The sequence below is a fragment of the Ambystoma mexicanum genome, chromosome 1p, assembly GCF_040938575.1.
Source record: "Ambystoma mexicanum isolate Mex_15411 chromosome 1p, UKY_AmexF1_1, whole genome shotgun sequence".
Classification (NCBI taxonomy): Eukaryota; Metazoa; Chordata; class Amphibia; order Caudata; family Ambystomatidae; genus Ambystoma; species Ambystoma mexicanum.
The window spans coordinates 93627919-93650694 of NC_090921.1; the positions used below are offsets into that span (position 1 = coordinate 93627919).

At 50.7% G+C, this 22776-nt stretch overlaps 1 protein-coding gene across 8 annotated transcripts in view; it reads right to left on the minus strand.

The window, feature by feature from the left end:
- Window positions 1-22776, minus strand: part of MINK1 (misshapen like kinase 1) — a 2066166-nt gene that overhangs the window by 1061283 nt on the left and 982107 nt on the right. For all 8 annotated transcript variants that reach the window (XM_069644001.1, XM_069644014.1, XM_069644008.1 and 5 more), the window contains exon 7: window positions 10285-10415. In XM_069644001.1, the coding sequence (XP_069500102.1) occupies window positions 10285-10415 (131 nt within the window). The remainder of the gene's footprint in view (window positions 1-10284; window positions 10416-22776) is intronic.

Sequence of the window (22776 nt, forward strand, 5' to 3'; positions counted from 1 at the left end):
ACGAGGGACCATCGTGCACCAGCTGATCTTTGCCTAAACTCCCTGGTATACAGACCTTCGACAGGCTGCCGGGGACTGCTGCGGAACTCCAAAGAGAAGCGCCCGGACTGTTGTCCGCCACTGTCGATGACCGCAGTCGCCGACTGAAGCCGCCGTGCTCCCGTTTTGCCTAAGAACTTCATTGATCCAAGGACGCTCTCGTCCGCATCGTCGCCGCTGTATGCTGCTGGAGAAGGCCTGACTGTCGACGCGCCAAGGAGCATCCGCCAGTGGGTTTCCCGCCACCCAAGGACCACTGAGACGCCGACGACTCGATGCCCTTGCTGGCCACAGTTCTTCAAACTCTTTGCGGTTCAGAACTATCGACACCAAGGTGCCCCGTACGCCTCTTCCTTGCAGGATGTTTACGCTTCCCCGTCAAGGAGCACCGCTAGGAACGACGCGGCCACTTCAACGTCGTAGCTCGACCTGTTCTCCGTGGGACGTTCGACGACCCGTGACTCCTGCCTGAAAGGGAGGACCCTCAAGAAGGGCTGTCAATTCCACGACATGGAACGTTACAACGCCAAGGTACTTTGGGATTGCAGAACTATTGGAAAGTCTAGTGGGAACAATATATGGACTGGGCTTGTGATACATCTTTGCTTTACAGGTTGCCCAGGTGGGGGGGGGATCTCCACACAGAACTGTGTCTAGGTATCGGGACCAGTATTCTGCCAATTGTTCAACCATCCTGCTTTCCTTCCTCTCTCTACTGCTGGTTTCCTCTTTATTTTGATCTGTGTGTCATTCTGACCATATGCACTTTAATGAGATCTGATAACGTTAGTGGTACCACCTTAGAACTGTATATATTTACCATTGTTGATTTTCGGAGTACAAAGTGAGTTATCATGATAGTGTATGTGACCTTGAATATTAATTATATAAAGACTGTTTTAACCGATACAGTGTGCGGACATTCCTTTGTGGGTGCTTGGGGACTACACTGTACTTAAGAACCAGCCCGCATCATCTCCTGAGAAGCTAGGCCTTGATTGCTCGACCACGTACCAATAATAGAGAATCTTAGCTGGGGTACTCTGTGCCTCTCCTCTACCATATAGAGAGCGGAAGTACAGACACCCCCCACCGGCGTCTTTACAATGAGCCTGTAATCAGCTAGCATTTTCTTGTATGCACCTCTGCTGGAATTCATTTAAAATATATGATGTTTTGGGTGCTAGATGCAAGGTTGCAAGAGGAAAAAGAATCTGCAGACTATCTAAGACATCCATGCCAGACCCATGCTGGTGAACAACAGTTACAGCTAAGTAACTTGTTCCTTCTCCAGCATGGGGTCCGGCATGGATTCACATGCTCATGACTACAAGAATACATAGCAGTACATACATGCACAACCACGAGAGGTGGCAAGGCTCAACATTAAGCATTTCAACCACTCAACATTAAGCATATCCTACCTCCTCACCAGGCCCACCTTCAGGCGAACAGGTTGCGCAGCACTGCGTGGCCGACTCCTCCCTGGAATCCCGGTCGATGCAGTAGAATCTCGTGAATGTGTGTGTCGACCTCCACGTAGCAACCACACCAGACAGGAATGCCGTGGTAGCAGCGATCGCTCTGGTCGAATGGCCTCGGGGATGGCCAGGCAAGGGTCTGTTTGCCAACCGGTGAATTTGCATAATGCAGCTGGAGAGCCATCTGGAAATGGAAGCCTTCGAGAGGGCCTTCCCTTGATTCACAGGTCCAATATTCACAAACAAATGTGATGTCTTCCGCAGGATCTTCGTGCGCTCCTCGTAGCACTTCAGCGCTCTAGCCACATCTAGCGAGTGCAAAGTCCTCTCAGCCGGCGACGAAGGGGGCGGGAAAAAAACAGGTAACACCAAGGGCTCGTTGAGATGAAGTCCGACGGCACCTTGGGCATGAAGGAGGGGTGCGTCCTCAACACCACCCTCGTCTCGTGGAATGTCAGGTATGGAGGTTTACAGGAAAGGGCCTGAATCTCTCCCACTCGTCGTGTGGAGGTGATGGCCACAAGAAACGCTGTCTTCCACGACAGGAACTTCAACGGTGCCGAATGCAGCGGGTCGAATGGCGGCCCCATGAGCCTGGTCAGCACCGCGTTTAGTTCCCATGCCGGGGCCGGGGCCTTCACCGGCAGGAACCATCGGAACAGTCCTTTCATGAACTCCTTCACCAGGCGATGGGACCACAGAGATGATCGACTCAGAGTTCTAATATAGGGGGAGATAGCCGCCAGATGGATCTTGACGGAGGCATGAGCCGGCCCCGCCTTGGCCAGCGATAGCAAGTACGGCAGCACTTGAGGGGCCATAATCCGCAGAGGGTTAATCTTCTGTGCACGGCACCAGACAGAGAACCTCTTCCATTTGTGTCCATAGCACTTGTGAGTCGAGGACGCCCTGGCCTTTGCAAGCACCTCCTTGCAGTCCACCGGGCTATCGTACCCTCCGAACTCTAGTGCTGCAGGAGCCAGGCCTGCAGGTTCAGCGACCCCAAGTCATGGTGGAGGATGGCGTCCCCTTCTCTGGCGAGAAGATCCGCGTCTGTCGGCAGTTTGACTGGGGGGGATGCTGACATGTCCAGAAGGTCCAGGAACCAGCTCTGCCTCGGCCACGCCGGTGCGACGAGGATCATCCTGCACCGGGACCGTCTGAGATGATCGATGAGTCGCAGTAGAAACGGCAAAGGGCCAAACGCATACAGGGACAGGCCGTCCCAGGGGAATGAGAAGACATCACCCATGCTCCCCGGCTGGGGAAACCTGCTGGCGAACCTCAGGCACTCGGCGTTTGTCGCCAATAGGTCGATCTGGGGATTGCCCCATCGTCGGAACAGGAGGTCCGCTTGATCCTGCAGCAGCTCCCACTCGTGGCAAGAGCGCAGCTCCCTGCTGAGTGAGTCGGTGATGGGGTTCTTTATTCCTGCCAGATGGAAGGGTACCAGAAACATCCCTTGGGCGACGGCCCAGTGCCACAGATCCTGCCTTCCTTGGATAGGGCTGGGGATCAGGTGACCCCTGCTTCCGGATGTAGAACATCGTTGTGGTGTTGTCGGTGAAGACCCTCACCACCTTGCCCTTGAGGGAAGGAAGGAACGACCTGAGTGCCCAGGACACGGCTCGGAGCTCCAGGACATCGATGTGTAGTGACCTCTCCTCCAGGAGCCAAAGGCATCTTGTGTGGAGATCTCCAGTGTACATTCCCCATCCCACCAGGGAGACATCCGTCATCACCGTTTCCTGATGTGCCGGAGTCTGGAAGTCCATGCCCGCCACAAGATGCGCGCGGGTGCCCCACCACCGGATTGCTTGGCGGAAAGTCCCATTGAGTGAGATCCTGTCTTCGAAGCTGCCTGCCGCTTGCATCCAACGGGCATCGAGGAACTCTTGCAGTGGTTGCATCTGCAGCCTGCATAGGCGCACGAGGTAGATGCAAGAGGACATCATGCCGAGTAGGGACTTGATGGACCTCACCCTGGCCGCCTCTAAGGTCAATAGGCGCTGTACCTTGCACAGGATGGCCTTCGTCCTTTCCTCCGACGGTGAAGCCAATCGCGCCACTGTGTCGAGCCTGGCGCCCAGGAGCAGGCCGCCTTGCAACGGTACCAAGTGGGATTTTGCGAATTTGACTGAGAATCCCAGATCCGTGAGCAGTTGGACGGTCCTCGCTGTGTGATCGACGGCGAGTTCTCTTGACTTTGCTCGGATGAGCCAATCGTCCAGGTAGCGGTAGACGTGGATCCCCTGCAGGCGCACCCGGGCCGCCACTGGTGCTAGGCACTTGGTGAACACCCTCTGCGCCGACTTCAATCGAAAGGGAGGGGACTTGAACTAATAGTGTTGTCCTTGGACTACAAATCGCAAGAATTTTTGATGTCCTTTTAGAATGGGGATGTGGAAGTAGGCATCCTCCAAGTCCAGCGACGATAGGAAGTCGCCTTCCTCCAGCTGTCCCAGCACGTGCTGGAGGGTGACCATCCAGAACTTCTGGGACTTGATGTACTTGTTTAGACGACAAAGTTCCAGGATGGGTCGCCAATCGCCGGTCTTCTTCTGGACGAGGAAGTATTGCGAGTACACTCCGGAGCCTCTTTGGGACGAGCTCGAAGGCACTCTTTCTTAGCATCGCCCGTACCTCCAGCAGCAGTTGAGGGACGTGGTTTTCCTTCTTGGCCACGGGTGGAATACGGGGACACCTCTTTTGAAATTCCAGAGTGTGCACGTGGGCCAGGGCATCCAGCACCCAACAGTCGGTGGAGACGGACTCCCACACGCTGACGAATTTTGCCAGCCGGCCTCCCACGAGGGGTGCTCAGGTGGGGGCACGACGCCACAGCCGGTTCAATTCGGTTTCGTTGCGGCCTTGCGGCCTTGGCGACGATGGGATTCTCCTGTCTTGCCGCATCCTCTGTAGGCCTCCTGCGACGAGGAGCGGGCCGCTTGGTGGTACGAGGAACCACCGTCGAATCCTTTGGAGGCACCTTACTTGCCTCTGGAGTTCCGAAAGGACGGCCGTCATTGTTGAAGAACACCCAAGGCCCGAGCCGTCTCAGTGTCCGCCTTGATGGTCTGCAGTGACTCGTCCACCGTCTTGCCGAACAGGTTGTTCCCATCGAAAGGCATGTCCAGAACCCTGGTCTGTACCATCTTGGATTCGGATCAGGGCCTACCCGGTCCGTCAGCCATTGAGTGGGCCATGCAAGAAGGTTCTAATCCCCTTCCCTCGGGAAGCAGTACGTACGGTCTGTACGTACTGGCGGAAGTCAGTGGCCTTGAGCCAACCGCGCCGGTGAAGGCAAACGCTGTTGCCCATCTGTCCGTGGCCACCGTAATGGCGTGGTCTGACGCCACTTCTCCTTCCTGTAGGATTTCTAAGGCCTCAGCCCTCTTGTCGTCCGGGAGGAAGTCCAACAAGGGAGCGATCTTAAACCACAGCTCCCTGTCGTAGCGTGCCACGATCGCGAGGGCCAAAAATCTGCATCTCACCTGCAGCTGGTATCCAGGGAATAGTGCTTACAGAACGCAGACGGAGTGGCCCAAGTAGCCACCTTGCTGACGACATCCCAGGAAGCATGTCTATGAACAGTGACGGCCGTGGCCTTAGCTCTGACCGCATGGGCATGAATCCCCTCAGGAACCGGTTTGCCCATGGCTGTATATGCCTCCGAAATGGTCTGGACCATCCAATGGGCGATAGAAGCTTTGGAAGCCCGGGTGCCGGGATATGTTGCCCCCAAACGTGATGAACAATGCCTCATACTTCCTGAAAGATTTTGTCAAGTGAGGTAGAACTTGAGGACCCTCCTGAGGTCCAAGGAATGCAAAGCCCCTTCAGGATCCAAATGCGGGTTTGGGAAGAACACCGGCAGAGATATTTCCTGATTAAAATGGAATGGCGTGACCACCTTGGTCAAGAAATTCGGATGAGTGCGCAAGATGACATTGTCACTGTGAAAGGTAGTGAAAGGCTTGCATGAAGACAGAGCCTGCAGCTCGCAGACCTTGCACGCCGAAGTAAGCGCCACCAGCAAAACTGTCTTTAGTGTAACCAGCCTGATGTCCTCCGAAGGCCATCTGCTCAAATGGCCTACGCTGCAAGGCCCCGAAGAACCATGTTGAGGTCCCAAACCGGATGAGGCCTCTGCATCGGAGGAAAAAGCCTCCACAACCCATTGAGGTGGGCCGTAACCACTTCGTTGGCCGCTGAAAAAACATGCCCTGGGGAATTCCTGTAGGCTCCAATGACCGCCGGATAGGTGCGGCAGGTGTCGACTTGAACGCTGGAACGAGCCAGATGTGCGGAAAACGGCAGCATATCATCCAGGGAACAGGTAAGATGGTCAAGCACCTTGCTGCAAGCCCTGTGGCAGAATATTGTCCACTTGCTTTAGTACTGGGGCCGCGTAGAGATCCTCATGAAAGATGTCCTCAGAGAACTGAGCCTAATGGAGTTTCAGCTGGAAGGGAAGGTGGGTCGGTCCCTGAGAGCACAACTGTAGTAGATCCGAGAACCAAGCACTCAATGGCCAGTGTGGGGCGATCTGGACGAGGCTGCAGCCCACTGACATCCTGAACTTGCAGAGGGCTCGCTGGAGCAATGGTGGAGGAGGACACACATAGCACCTGCAGCTGTGCCAGAAGAGCTGGAACTCGTCCCCTGGAGACCTCCGACCCCGACCAGCCCAAGAGGCAAAGTGGGGGCACTTAGAATTCAGAGGAGATGCAAAATAGTCCAGATTCCGGAAACCCCCATCTCTGGGACAGGGGCAACAGGGAGTTCATGTATAACTCCCAATCGTAGGTGCTGAAAAGCGACTGAGCTGGTCCACTTCCGCATTACAGTCCCACAAGAGGTAGACCGCTGAAATCCGAATCCCTTCCGTAAGGGGCCTATTCCCAAATCACTACTGCTTCGATCGTCACCACCAGAGTTGGCTACAGCCGGTTAACGGGGGCTCCCACTGCCACATTGCCGTCCATCAAACACCAGTGAAGGTGCGGGAGGAGGAGCAGGAGTATTGGGATCCTGTCTGACTGTAACCCCATCTCCTGGTCCCAACTGTCCACCAGGTGGAGCTGGAGGCATCTCATCATCCAAGGAGGAGCTGGAATCACCATGACGAGGTGGTTGAGCTGGCCAGAAAGTGCCTGATCGCCTTGTGGAGGGAAAGCAGCCTCTCGGGGTAGAGGGAAAGGAGCCTCTTAGGCGTGAGGAACACCTGCAGCACGGCCGTATCCCAGCGCACTCCAAGGAAGGCCAAAACCTGGGCAGGAATAAGGTGCGACTTCCATCGGTTGAGGGAAAAGCACAGCCGGTGAAGAACGTCTTCCAGTCGCAGGCAGAAGTGCATCGTCCCCTTGGCCGAGCTGCCCCTGACCAGCCAATCATCCAGGTAAGGGTATAGGTGGTGGCCCACCAGGTAGAGGTGACCAGCCATTGCATTCATCAGCTTCGTGAACTAACGAGTAACCAAATTAAGGCCGAAAGGCAGCACCTTGTACTGGAAGTGGCACAACATAATCGTGAAACGCAGAGGTTTCCGATGCGGCTGGTAGATGGGGACATGAAGGTACGCATCCTTGAGGGCTAGGGAACACATCCAGTCCGCTGCGCACAGAGACTCTGCTATGTGCATGGGAGTAATGATCTTGAAGCATTCGAGCAGTAAAGACAGGTTGATAAACGACAGGTCCAGGCCAGCCTGGTTGTTCTTGAGTTATGCAAAAATCCTGCCCATGTCTGACTGAGGAACCAATTCCACCACTACTGTAAAAGGGGCGGGATCCTATCCGACGTAGAGGTGGAGAGGATAGTAGAGGGAAAGGAAGAGGAAGAGGAAGACTGAAGCCCATGGACACTATAGAAAGGATCCAAGGACTCTTGAAATAACGCTTCCAGCTGTCCTGAAAGAGAGCCAGCCGGTCACTGCTTCTTGGCATCTGAGGCAGGAGCGGAGGAGAGGGAGCGGAAAAAACAAGCAAAGTCATATGCTGCTTCCTCCTGTGGTCACTGGGTGACCTGCCAGGTCTACGTGCACTGCGGTCCCGCAACCCCTTGAAGCCGGTGAAAGCTCACGGTTGGAAGTCGGTCCTGCCCTGAGACGGAGGGAATGACTTCTGCCCTGGCTTAGTCAGGATGGCAAGGACTTGCCGGTTTGTGTAGAGGTCTTCTTTGTTGACTCGCCATCGGTAGACAAATGAAAAAGATCTGAGTCCTCGAAGGGAAGATCCAGGATCCGCTCTTGCACATTGGACGAAAACCTGGTGCCATGCATCCACGCCGTCTGTCTCATCTCGAGCCCCAGGCTCAGTCCTCTGCTGGCTGTGTCCATGTGGGAGACCAAAGAATCCATGAGGTCCTGTGCAACCGCCCGGGCGTCCGCCAGGATGGCCTTGAAGGAGGCATGCCTCTCCAGAAGGAGATAAGGCACAAACTCCTCAAGCTCTCGCCACAGCTTCTGGTTTGCTCTGGCTAGTAGGGCGTCAGCATTAGCTTGCTGCAAATGAAGCCCTAAGACGAAGTAGCACCGTTTGCCAAAAGACTCAAGGACCTCCTTGGACAATTAATTGGAGGTGGCTCCCGAAGAGGAATAAGACAATGGATTAGAATACAGCAAGGCCGCAGCTATCACTGAAGAGTGAGGATGCGGGTGGGGTTGGGAGGCCTGGATGACAGGCTCTCCATCCACTAGCCTGAATGTGCGGTCTAATTTCTTGTATAAGCCGGTCAAGTGGCACAGCGAGAAGAGCGCTCGCTTTGACATCGGTGCAGAGCCTGCTAACGCAGGTTCGAATCCCGGCGGGGCCAAACTCAGCCTTTCATCCTTCCGAGGTCGATAAATGAGCACCACACACCGTGGTTAATAATAAGCAGCGCTCAGATACCTGAGGGTTCGTAGCGCTATATAAATGCCAAATTATTATTATTATTATTATTATTATTATTATTATTATTGTTATGATAGGATATGATGTGGCATTTATAAAATGCGATTGTACACAAGTGTTCATCTGGGCGTTGGCCCTGGGCTTCTCCCAGACTTTTCTTGCCAACTGCAGGACATCCTTCTGGAGCGGAATGCCTGAACGGCTAGTGGTGCGCTTGCCCATAATCTCTGCTAGCACTCCCAACTCCTAGGGGGCCTCCTCTGGCTGGCGGAAGCCCAAGAAAGGACCCCCCCCCCATCTTTTTCCCCAGACAGAGGGCAGTCTGAGCCCTGGGACACAGGTGCTGGTGGGGTCCCCCTCTGATCTGGACCTGAAGACAGATCGAAAGGCTGCTGAGGGGGAGGCATTGGTGGTACAGGAGGAGGAGGGGTCTGGATAACCGGTAATGGCTGGTCTGGAGGAGAGACAAGCAATGGCACTGCCAGTCCCAGAAGAACCAGCGGAGGGCCCAGAGGTGGATCCTAGGAGGCATCAGCGGCAGGATCACCTCCTTGACTATATCCTTGAGGGGCCCAGTCATCTGCAGGAAACGCATGAGTAGGAGGAAGCGCTTGAAGAAGCAGTCCTCGCATGCTGCTGGATCTCGAGGGAGGCAGCCCTCAGCAGCGCCGGTCCTCCGTTCCTTATTGAATCGCTGTGGCGCCTGAGGCTGCAATGGGTAGATGTATCCCTGGAAAGACAAGCTACTTGTACCATAAAGTCTGTCGCTGCTTCCCGAGGGAAGGGGATTAGAACCTTCTTGCATGGCCCACTCAATGGCTGACGGACCGGGTAGGCCCTGATCCGAATCCAAGATGGCAAATGGACTAGCAGGCACTGCTGCGTGCCTATCTTGGGGCCTTGTGCACACCCTGGGCAGGAGGGCACAAAGGCACTGTGCTGACTGAGGGATGATAGGACACGGCTTGGCCCTCGAACCTGAAGCGTCAACCTCAGAGATAGCTTTGGTAGGCCTTCAGCCCTCAGCCTGCTGACCGTTAGTCGAATCACCCTAGCTCACGACCTCGGAGATGGCTAGGCTGTGTGCCCTCAGCCACAGAGTTGGATCGTACTAAGGACTGACTCTTGAGGGTAGAACATGATGATCCTTTGCCCCTGGGGCCAACGAGGATGAACTTGATCGCATCTCCATGGACTGCCCAGTAGAGCCCCAGAGTCCCGCGGCTTGGGAGCCGGAAGCCTTGACGACCTCATGATTGGCAATAGATCGCCCGGAAGAGCCCCCAGGCCGCTAGGCTTGAGAGCCGGTAGCCTTAATGGCCTCAGGTCTGCCAGTACCAGAATCCAAGGTACCTTTGCCTGTGGAAACCCGTGGGAAGGAGTCTCTGTGCTGAGGAGCCGTACTTAACAAAGGGCCTACCGACGTTGGGTCTTGGAGACAAACTCTTTAAGATAACCGGAAGGAGAAGCATGGATGATCTCCCTCCAAGGTGACAACCGATTCTTCAATGCCAGGTGACCAAGAGTGCCGCAAGCCGCGCATGCATTGGCCAGGCCCCAGGCACTCAAGACAGAGCGCATGGGGGGTCAGAGGCAGGAAACAAGTGCTCGCAGGATCCACACCCAGGGCCGCGCCAGCCCCCAACCCCTCCGCATCTGCGCTGAGCTACATTTAAAAGGGAATCTCAATTTTTCACTGCCAAATTTAACAGTACTGGAAAGGGGACTGGACACATCAGTATATATTTATATATATGTCCATAGGGCAATTGCAGAATAAATAGAATGTGCTTCACTAAATTACCAGGTGTATGCTATTAAAAGGTGACACAGGTCAATGAAAAATATAAAGTGAACAGGTAACAAACCCTGTAATCGTAGGTGGCATCTGGGTTCTCATCACATGCAATTACTTCAGGTGCCATCCAGTACGGCGTACCGATGAAAGTGTTCCTTCTGCCAACAGTTCGGTCCAGCTGAGCACTCACCCCAAAATCCACTGAAACAAGAGCAGAGTAGGAGCTTTGGTGAGCGGTCAATCATTATATACATTACCTGAAATTAGTGCTAGAGACTCAGGGTTCTATTAGGACACACTTGGGCATAAACATTCACCAATATAAAATTGGATCTGTATTAATGTAGCAAGGAAGGAAACCTATATCCACCAGAAAATAGGATGAGTGGCTTTTTGTTCCCACTAGACTATGTCCCCAACAATTATAAAGTGATCTCTATGTGCAGTAACACTGAACATATTAAGGCTAAATTAGTAGTGTGTGTTATCCCAGAATAGTGTACCTATTCCTATGCCCTTGTGTCAGTTCACAGTGATCAGATCTGTACAAAGAAACAAACCTACAGATATTCAGAAACTTTATTGAATAAGGATCATTGCACATTTTTATTGTTTGCAGTACGAAGGGACTCTTGCACCTGTACATCCATCCTAGCATCTATTGGCTTACTGGCAAGACAACGATTGTGCATGCAGACTGAAAATATCTATACAGTATGCCTGTAAATGCTGCTGTGTTTGTACACCTGCCTTCACCCAGGGCTTGGACATGCAAGTAGAACAAGTTACTTACCAACTGGTAACATTCTTTCAACTGGATGTTCCTCCAACACATTCCACATCTTTGACATCTAATGTCCACAGCTGTGTACTTTGGAAACTTTTTCGACGGATGAATCGATGGCGTCTGGTCCATGTCCTTCGAGGGCCTCCGTCGAGGACGACGTCACAGGATGTTCTAAATAGGACGCACGGCTCCCGTAGCCTCAGTTTAAGTTTTTCCCCCTCAGAACATTTGCAAAACAAAAGGTGATGGCTGGAAGGTTTAGACTGAATCTTAACCTCTGGCATCACTCTGGGCAACCCTCAAGACCATCGTTCTTTGCCTGCCAAGCCATTACAAAAGGTGAAAGACCATATGCAAATCAGGCTTGGTCCCACCCCCAAAGGGGTAGTCCAGCCCGAACTGCTAGGTCACATCCCTTCTGCACGAGACCACAAGCATCCCAAGACATGTTTCAGCCTTGTTGGGACACCATTCAGATGCCTGCTGGACTGCATTCAGCCTTGCGGAAATGGAAGCTGCAATCGCATAGGGAATTCTCCTGAGGGGCAGGCTGGGAGGGTGGTGTGGAATGCGTTGGAGGAACATCCAGTCGAAAGAACGTTACCAGTTGGTAAATATCTTGTTCTTCGAATGGATTGTATCCTCCAACACATTCCACATCTTTGACAGACTCCCAAAGCAGTACCAGTAAATGGAGAAGGGAAAAGAATTTAGAATACCCAATTAGATTGCGGAATAAAGAACCGCCTTCCCAAAGGCCACATACCGACCATGGATTGTATCCAGGAAATGCTTTACAAATGTATGGATTGAAGCCCAAGTAGCGGCATCACAAATATTCCTAATAGGAACACCCCGCTGGACGGCGGTTGAAGTAGCCACGCCCCTAGTGGAATGAGCTCTCAACCCTTCCGGAGGGTCTTACCCACCAACCAGTAACACTCCTTCATGGTAAGGATAATCCACCTGGACAAGGTCTGTTTGGTAACAGCCTGGCCCAATCGGTGTCCAGCATATCCTACGAAGAGTTGATCATCCACCGACCCTGGACATCCTAGAGATGTAAAAGCTAAGAGCTCTCCTAGGATCTAACCGATGGAGTCGCTCCTCTTCCTTACCAGGATGAGGAGGGTAGAAAGATGGAAGAACCACCTTTTGACTCAAATGCTATTCAGAGACTACCTTAGGTAGAAGCAAAGGATGTACTTACAGTACAACCCTGTCCTTGTGAAACACAGGAAAGGGTGGCTTAGCTGAAAGTGCCTGCATTTCACACACTCTGCGAGTGGAAGTAACCGCAACCAAGAACACAGTCTCGAAGGACAGTAATCTCAAAAGACAAGAGTGCAAAGGTTCAAACGGAGCACCCATGAGAAATCTCAAAACCAAATCCCAAACCGGCACCTGGAAAGGAGACGGCAGGAATACATTAGTCTGTCCTTTAAGAAACTGAGAAATGAAAGGGAATCTTAAAGTAAGATCATTCTTCAGACGAGCGCTTAAAGATAGACAGCCCCGCCAGGTAATCTTTAATGGTACCCACTTGAAGGCCCCTGTGGGCCAAAGAAAGCAAGAAAGACAAAACCATAAGAATGGAGCACTGAAAAGGATTAACATTGTGATCCCTGCACCAGTCGCAGAATTTACGCCAACGGCAACGATATAGGGATTTTGTTGCAGGCCGCCTGGCCGAAAGCAACACCTCCATCACGTCATCCAGGGGGTCCCGATCCTTATACCTCAACCTTTCAGATACCAAGCATGAAGGTTGAGAGTCTTAACCTCTGGATGGACAACCTGAACCACCCCTCCCACCCCCCCACCCTTCCAACTGCCTCCTCACCCAACCCCCACTGCTCCTACCCCCCCTTGCGCGAGAGCAGATGGACATTTCCAGAGGGTCCAGGTCCCACGCTCTCCTGGCCCAATCCAGAGCAATGAGGATCATGCAGGAACCAAACCTCCATAACCTCCGCAACACTTGAGGAATGACGGGGACTGGAGCAAACGTGTACAGCAGTGGGAATGACCAAGGATGCGTCTCCTAAGGATCCTCTTGGAGGAAATTCCCTTGAGCAGAATCTCTTGCAGTTCCGGTTGACAATGGTGGCGAAGAGATACACTGGTGGGGTTCCCCAAAGGGCGAAGGTCTCCTGAAGGACTTCCTGAGCCAACTCCCACTCGTGAGAGACTGTGCTACGCCTGCTCAGAGCGTCCACCACCGTATTTTCGTCGCCGGCCAGATGTACTGCTGATATCGAAATTTCCTGCTGGATGGCCCAGAACCATAGCTGCATTGCCTCTCTGCACAGCCCCCCCCCTTTTTGTTGAGGTAATGCATGGCCACTGTGTTGTCCATCATGACCAAGACACTCTTCACTGCACCGAGGGCAGAAAAGCCTTCAGGGCCATCCTGATGGCTCGCAGCTCAAACAGAATGATGTGCAGTCTGGACTCCGACGGAGACCAAGACCGCTGGCGGTCGAGTTGTTGGCATGAGCGCCCCATCCTGCGAGGGAAGCGTCCATCACTACTGTCACCTCCACACACAGTTGACAAAACGGTTCTCACTTCATCAGGTTCCCTTCGTTCATCCACCACAGAAGGTCCTCGGAGACCGAGCGTGGGATCTGAACAGGATCTGTCATCCTTCCGGAGAACTGCGACCACTGCATCTAGAGGATCCATTGCACGGATCTCATCCGCAGCCTGGCCTCTGGCACCAGAAAAATGCAGGAAGCCATAAGGCCGAGCAACCTTAAGAACTCGAAAGCTGGGAGACTCTGGGCACTTTGAAACTTGTCCACCATCTGTACAATGTGATGAGCCCTTACCTTGGGGGGCGAACACTTCCCCCAAGGACGTGTCGAACACAGCCCTGATGTACTGGAGCTGTTGGGAAGGTGTCAGGTGTGACTTCTTTAAATTCAGGGAGAAGCCCAGCATGTGGAGGTTGCGGCAGGTGACACCGAGATGATCCAAAGCTAGCTCGGGGGAGCGCACCCAGATCAGCCAGTCGTCCAGGTAGGGCTAAACATGAATCCCCCCTCTCCTGAGGTACACTGCCACCACCACCATGAGCTTGGTGAAGACCCTCGGGCGGAGGTCAATCCGAACAGCAGGACCTGAAACTGAAAGTGCGAGTCACCAGCCGCAATCCTCAGGTACTTTCTGTGCGCGGGATGAATCGGCACATGAAAGTAAGCATCCTTGAGGTCCAGAGACACCAACCAATCCTGAAGTTGAAGGGCCTGGAGGACTTGAGAAAGAGTGACCATCTTGAACTTGTCCTTCCTGAGAAGTTTGTTCAACCAACGCAAGACCATGATGGGTCTCAATCGCCCGTCTTTCTTTGAAATCAAAAAATAAGGGGAATACTATCCCTTGTTCCTCTCCGATACAGGCACCAGTTCTATGGCACCTTTTATCCAGCAGGGACAAGATTTCCTGCACAAGGAGCGGATCCAGACTCCTCAAAGAGTGTTTCCCCAGTGGATTGTCGTGAGGCGGCTGAAGAAAGGGAAGGCAGTAGCTTTGGGCTATGGAATCCAAAACCCATGCATCTGAAGTAATGGCCCGCCATTCTTCGAGATGCTGAGATAGTCTGCCCCCAACCGGCGAACCATGGGACATGGCCTCATGATTGTTTGGAAGCGGCTGCGGCAGTGCCTGAAAGCAAAGAGGCCTGAGGGGCTTTGGCACCATGATTCTCCGACCACCACGGGTACTTTTTATTCGCTGGCTCCTTTGACTTGCGGCCCCTCTCGTTCTACCAAAGGAATAGTAGAAACGAAAGGAACCTCCCCTCCACTTTTGTCCCTAGGATGAAAAGGCAGAGGTTGAAGCACCGCGGCGCTTAAAGACTTCGCCGCAGCTTTTGAGGTCTGCAAACTCTCAAGGCTCTCGACAGCCTTGCTGCCAAATAAATGAGCGCCATCAAAGGGCATGTTTAGAAGACTCGCCTGTACATCTGGAGCAAATCCCGACTTCCGCAACCACGCAAATCTGCGTTTAACGGTGCTCGCAGCCATGGACTGGCTCACACTGTCAGCCGTATCCAAACCTGACTGAAGAGCCTCACACATGGAATCCTTGCCATCCTGCACGATAGCAAGGAAACCATCCCTGTCTTCGCCCTCGGAAATACGCTCAGCCGCAAAAGCAACACAAGACCTTGGAAACCTTGCCAAGGCACACGTGGAGTTGGCCGATTCCAAGTCCATGCTCCCAGCAGAAAACACCTTCCGTGCTCAACCGTCGAAGCGCTTGTCGTCCCTATCCGGAGGGATGGTAGGGTACGCCACCTGCCTCGCGGTGGCCGTAGCCGCCTGAACCACCAAACTCTCAGGAGTGGGGCGAGTAGACAAATAGCTGGGGTCGCTAATGGAAGAGTGGTATTTTTTAGAAAGATTTTTATTGACAGCCGGAAGAGATTCCAGGGACTGTCAAGCAGCTGCCACCCTTTTCTTCAAGGTAGAATGAAATGGCAACACAGGGTCAGAGGACGGACCTTGATCCAAGATGTCCGTCAGATCATCTTGCACAAAGTCGTCCGGAGGACTAGACCAGCCCAGATACTCAAGAGACTCGTGCCATGAGTTTCCTATAAGAAGACTCTGCATGAGCCCTAGGCTCAGGTCTACCAAACTCCACTTCTGGGGAAGTGTCCAGTCCAATTGCATCATGGAGGGTCTGTCTTAACTCCTTTAACGGACTGTCCCCCGGAAAAAATAAATAAATAAATAAATCGGCTCACCAAGGTCACCAGTTTCTGCAACCTCAGACCTTTCCCCTTCTTCAAAAATATCATCCAGAGGGGGTTGAAACCCCAGTCTGGGGACAGAAGAGGGCCCGGAGGCCAAAACCGGCCTCCCCGACTTCAAGGTAGCCTTTCCTGGAGAATCCACAATGTCTGGGTACTCCATCGGCAAATTCTGAGAAAAAATTCCCGAAGGCGCCGATGGCTTCGAGAGCAGCCACTGTCTATGTTGGATCAATAACTAAACTACAAAAGTCAGAGTCCCCACTTTCCATGTTGCACCAGTAGAACTAAAAGAGCATGGGCAAGTGTCCCATTCCACGCCCCAATGTCACCCATTTATGCCCATTTTATACCTCCTTTAATTTCATAATAACAGAATTTTGTGCATGCTCGCCAGCAAGACCAGTTTGCTATTTTAAAAAGAGTGGAGGTCTGGTGCTGGGCAATGTTTGTTGGCTGCAAAACACAGTCCATATGCAGTTATAAACAAAATGACAGCCCAATGGCTGGATTCACAACGTCTAGACATAAGTTGAAACTAATAGATCTGGAGAATGCTTGCTGCAGTAAATGAAGACATTACAAATGGCATGCATGGGCCTGGAACAAATGGTGTCTGGTCTTTAAAAACACATGACATGTTTGTCATTTTAAAAACAATGTGTCTATTGAATGAATACTTGCATACATGTGGCTGGCAGGGTTATTATACATAACAGCTCAGACAGTTGGCCTCATTACGAGTTGGGCGGTATCCCGGCAGTAAATCTGCCGGAATACCGCTCAAACAAATTACCTTTATTGCCAAATGGTCTGGCTGAAATTCTGCAGAATTTATGTCATGATAATTCCGCCGATTCTGCCTATTTTTTTGGCTGTGAGTTGGAGGATTTACCTTCAGGATTTTCCTGGAGGCACATTCTCCACTTCATGCTGAAACCCGTAATTTGGCGTAGTGGTAACGTTGGCACTACGAGCTACCGTCAACTTTACCATTTACTGCCAAACTCGTAATTAGGCAGCGTTTTTATCTGTGAAGCTGCCATCAGATGTGACCGGGTAAACATTCACACGGTTTTCTGTTGTCAGCCAGGTTGCAGGGTGAAGCAATGTTGAAACAGGGACTTTGCAAAAAGCACGTAGGGCCTGGGTGTGCGCGCACTCATTAACAAAGTGTTATGTAGACCATATTTCTTCCTTGAAATGATGAACAGTTTTAGGTTTCTGGATATCGATTATACAGAGGGCAGAGTCATACCTTTTTGCAAAATATGTCGGTTGGAGGCAGCGGATAAGACAATAGTACGGGTGTGAGTAACTTTTGGTCTTCCAAAGCAGACTTTGGACACCAGCCAAAAATATCGTTTTGGAACCTCAGGAGAAGCCTGGGAGCTGCTTCTGCTCCTGTCACGTCTCCCAGATCCACGTCTCCCAGATCCACATCTAGTACCATTCCTCCTGGCCCTGCACCTGTCCCCCGTCGAGTTTCCTGCAGTCCCCGCAACCACGCACGCACTCGGCGGCAACCACTCACCAGACTGGGGAGATGCCTAACAGGCAACCCAGGATTCTTACGGCCCTTCCTGCATTGGCATCTGCCATGGCGTTTGTCTCCTGGGCAGCGCTAGTCCACGGGAGCACGGAGGCAGCGCTATTCCATGGGCGCACGGAGAACCTCATGTCACATGACCAAACGCCAGCAACTGCTTCCGTCCACATCGCGGGTCACGTGACGCGGTTCTCACGTTTCCCCTGTGACTCACGTCATGTGACTATTCCACGCAGTCAAAAGGATCGGGGAAACGCGGAAGGAACGCTTCACAGCTGCTTCGTTGGAGTACTGTACAGCGTTTAGACTTTTTCGGATATCTTGAACTTCATTGACCACGGAACGTTCTAAGGATTGCTGTGTTTTTTCCCCTGGAGTTAAGTTGAACTGTTGTCTTCTGGTATTACAACCTTTAGCTCTGCTATTTGGATTCTGGAACTCTTGACTTTGGGTTACCTTCAGGCTTCTGACATCGGACTGTTTACCGGATTGCTCACGGATCATCCGTTGTACTACATGTTTTGGTTCAGGTGTTTTTCCATCCTGAGTGCTGCTTGAACCTTGCCCACCTGCTCCTGCCACCGGCCCCTCCTGCTTTCGCTATTCACCCAAGGCTGTCTTGCCACCACATTTTGGGTAAGCCCTCTGGCATGTTTTCATTGTTACCTTGCATTGTTGTCCATTGCTACTGTTTTGATCTAATCATTTATTGCCTTGCAGTGGTCAGGGGGTCCTTCCGGTGTTCCTGTTTCCAGACTGACGGCACTCTACACTTGTGGCCTCAAAGATTGCACTGGTAGTGATTTACTTTCTACCCGTGTGGTACTTGGGGACGGAGCTATCTTAATCTGCACGACCATCAAGAACAGAACAGCTCCCCTGCGCTGTGGATAATTGGGACTCTGTTATCTGAAACCCGTGGGTGAGATGAGGCACCCGCCTTTAGAAGGAATATCTTCAGAAAGAACAATAAGTTAAGATGTAATGTGTGGTATTATGTTTTAAAGAATTGTATGGTTATATTTTAGAGGCTAAGAGCAGCTGGGGACATTTAGAATTTGTTATGTTTTTTTTACAAATCTTTTTGCAGCCTTGCACAGGGGTATGAAGGCATTTACTTTTAAAATAAACAGCTGTGTTTTCTGACTTTGCCATTTGGCTAGGATAATGTGTAGATGTGTTTGTAAGTGTGAAATATCTTCTAATTGAATACACAATAATGTCACAGTTTTAAAGTTGCAAACCGCATGTAAAAATGTGAAAACATTAATGGTGTTTTGCTGCGCAGCACTATTTAGTCAAGGGGTGTTTAGAGGAGCTGCAGACAATATTGCTACAGGTTTTAAATTGCAATTTTAAAACCAATATGTATACAATTATTTAAACTTTGTTTTAATGGCTAAGCATTTAGGCGTGTAACTGTGCACTTCGCTTTGTAGCCTGTGAAAGTGTACACAGGACATATAGGGCTTGTCAAGTGGCAGATTGCACATGGGAGAATAGGACTATTTGTGGAAAAAACTGCAGTCAGTTTTGTTTGTCATACAAGGATATGAAAATGTTTATTTAAACAATATTACAAATGCATGAAGGGTTGGACCTTGTATGAACACAGTTTACAAGAAAAAGCATTGACAAAGTTGATAGCCCTGGCCTTTTTTATAACCATAGCAAAGTTTGCTTAAAGCAAGCACACATGAATGGAGAATGTTACACCCAGGGCTTTATTTTATAACAAATGTAGTGTTGATAGAGAATAGTCTGCCACATGGGAGCGATCTGAATTAAATATAGGTGCAGAAAATATATTTCATGCAAGCTCTGCAAATTCGTTGTATTAATTTAATTTAGACTTTGGACTCAGGATTCATGTGCAGGGTGAATCAGAGTGTTATCATTTGAAATTACAGTGGTGAGGTAGAAATGTGATATCAATTAAAAAAATGTTTTTAACTTTTACTGCGTTTTATAGAATAATTAGGGTTTTGCCTATATGTCACAGATCACACGGGTGGTTGAAACACTGGCACCGCAATTTATTTTGTACAAAGTGTTTGACATTTTTAAGGGTGTCAAGAATCAGTGTATTATAAAAGCTCAAGGTGTGCTTGATTGTTTTACAAGGTTTTAAGAGGGGGTTTCAGATGCCGAATATTGAAAAAAGCTCTTTAATGTGTAAAAGATGTGTTATGCTGATTGTATATTTTTTAAATGTTTTTCATAGAAATGTCTTTCAACAACTGGACTTTGCAGCAGCCTGCTTCTGGAAAAACAGCATGCAGAGCTGAATGTTTTGAGGACCCTAAAATGGTATTTGGTGGACCAACAAACCATAAAGCTCATTGAGTTATTTACGCACTGTGTGTGGCAAGAGGGCCTTCTGCAACTGGTGGCCGCTGATGCCATGTAGCACAGATTGTGCATTCTCGCATATATCAAGGCATGGAGGAATGGATCTAGGGCTATCCATGGATGTGTCTGATGGGTTCACGCAATCATTGAGAATGGATCTTTGCGGCAAGATTTTGTGTAATGTGCCATTTGCTGGTTCTTAGGGGGCTCCAAGTCACAAAAGCCTGGGGTTGCCATCGACAATGAGGAATGGCTTTTGGGCTAGTTTAAGGAGCACCAGCAACAGGTGTTATGGAAATGTACTGAGGAAAAAACTGGGTATTTAGACCCTGTCGCTATCCGCAAGCACAATCTATAGAGAGGGTGATGGTGCCCATTGCTTCGTTATTGCAAGGGCTTATACACCAGATATACAAGATATCAATCACGGGGTGCTACAAATAGTGGTTCTGATCTCCAGAATCTGTGCTACGGAGTGTGAAGCATTGTTTTGATTCATCAATGGGTTATCTTTGTCTTTGATTCAAAGGGCCCAAGGAATGTCTGGGGCCCTTCGAGCAAAGTTCTTTTGATTTATCAAGGGTTCTGGAGAGTAGCTGTCATGGGTGTCTGACAAACAGCAACCCATTGTTTTTTTACAGGTTCTGGGGATGACTCACTATATGCTAAATGATTTATGATACATTCTAAAGATATTTTGTGTAATATATACATTGCATGGTTTTTTTTAATACAGTTGTAAGTGGTGTATTGCATCATGTTTTTATTTGCAGCTCTAGCTATGTAGACAAGGCCATGCATTTAATTTGTAAGATTTTACGTAGCGCTTAAACATCAAATATAGATTTGTAAATATAGCAGTGTTTGTTCTATCAACTTCTAAAACATTGAAAGGCTAACCACCTGTTGTGATTTAACCTCAACCAAGAAGCATGCACTTGGATATATATATATATACAAATGGTTTGTTAATGCTAAAGTATTTGTCTGCTTGCGCCCGACCGTTTGTCGTTCCCTAGTGTTCTACCCGCCCCCTCCTCCACACCCTTCCTCCTTTCTCCTCTCCCCTTCCTACTCAATGGTGCTCTCTGTCTCTCCTATCTTTTCTAACTGCTTCTCTATTGGCTATCCCACTCTCCTCACTAAATCTGGTAGGAAGAAGTTTTAAAAGGACATCCGGGTCTCCAACCCAGGCCTCCCTATTGCTGATACCTATGCCAGTGCTTCCTCCAGGCAAACCCACACCGACTTCCTCTTTATCGTTCCCTCGCCAGACCTTTGGACTCTACCTATGGTCTCTGTGCTCTCTCCTTTCTCTTCTTCTCCAATTAATGGTGGCACCCAGTGAGAGGCCATCCTGGACTCCTTCCACTCCTCTAAGGTCATCATTAATGTTCACCTGAATGGCGCCGTCTTAGTTCAAGGCCCTCAGGCCAACCTTCTCCTCTTTGATAGACGCTTCCCGCGCCTCATCAATTTCCTTTCTTCTCCTGCGGTCCCTTCTCTCCCTTCTTTGGCTTTCTTGCCTCACCCTGCTGTCTCCTCCTTGGCTACCTTGCCTTGTCCTCCTTACTCTACTATACCCCCCCTCCCACCATCGGGTTTCTTGTACAACTCCGCAGGGGGTACCTCTGATTTGTACCCCTCCCCGAAGTCTTTCAAGGATGGCAACCTTCTCCATATTGCACCTCTGAACTCTCACTCAGCTGTCAAACACTCCTCTGACATCTGCCGCCTCCTGGAGGAGCTTGACCTCGATGTACTCAGTCTCACTGAGACATGGTTCAAGGCCAGCTCTGTCCCAAGCTTTGACACTCTCCTCCCTGATGGCAAAAAGATCCTCTCTGCACCAAGATCCAACTATTGCAGAGGGTGTGTAGCCCTGATCTTCCCTGAGTGGGTTCCTGCCTCTGTCATTCCTACGCAGGCCTACTTATCTTTCGAATGCCTGGTTTGCAGGCTCTCTCTCCTGGCCATTACTTTACTGTGAAAAGCATCTATCGGCCACCTGGTCAGATCTCCTCCTTCCTCTGAGTGGATGGACCTCTCCTCCTCCCTCCTGGTCTCGACCACTCAACTCCTCCTTCTTGGAGAGTTTAACATCCACCTGGATGCTTCCTGTCCTTCCTCTGGACTCTTTTCTGACCTCTGTCACTCTCTCTCACTCTCTATTCTCACCTCTGGCCCGACTCACTCTGCAGGGCACACTCTGGATGTTCCGATCTCTTCAGACCTTCCCTGTTACGCTCACTTGGTCTCCGAAGAGGCGTTGGGCTACGGTTGCAGCCCTCCCAGGAGTTAGACCACCCAGGTCCGGTCTTTCCCTCTGCGGATAAGCTGTGAGCAGCGGCAATTGGTACACTGCTCCTGTTAATTACTGATGGTAAGCTCTCTGTCCTGCTACTTCTGGCAGGTGCACTTGTCGATGGGATCTAGTTCCTTCACTGATCCCTGGTAATTAATAGTCCAGTCCAGCTGCGACTATGCTTCTCCTCTTGTCTCTTTCTCTTTCCGTTTTCTCTTTGCTTCTTCTCGTTTTCTGTCTTGGGATTATTGCTCTCAATATTGCTGTTAATTCCTCAATAACGTTTTCTCTTCTGTTTTCTTCCCAATCGATGGAAATGCAACTCAAAAGCAGCTGTGGGGGAGCGGAACGCGGCCGGGAAGAAGATGGTTGAAATCGCAATGTCCGACAACAGTTGAGTGATGGTTTAAGGCAAAGCGCGAGGTTCGGTGGTAGCGCGACCTTAAACTGAATATCTTTTAATGTCTTTTAAGTGTCTAACCTTGCCTTTCGTTTTTACTTGCAGGTGCTGCTGTCGCTGGCGAAGCGCGTCGTATTGCGGTGCCAAGATGAAGATTTTAGCGGTCCAGAAGATTTGAAGATGAGCTGCGATGCCAGGATGAAGATGTCAGCGTTCCGGAAGATTTGGAGAAGAATGTTAGGATCACCGAAGACGCGCACAGGTGAGAGCAGGTTCCCCAGTTGGTAAGTATGAAAGCAGGAAACAGGATTTCCAAAGGTAAATTTAATTCCAAGCGGCGGTGAGCGTTACGCTGCATGGAAGTGCAGAATAACGAGAAGCGTCTGCTACAGGGATTGGAGCAGCTT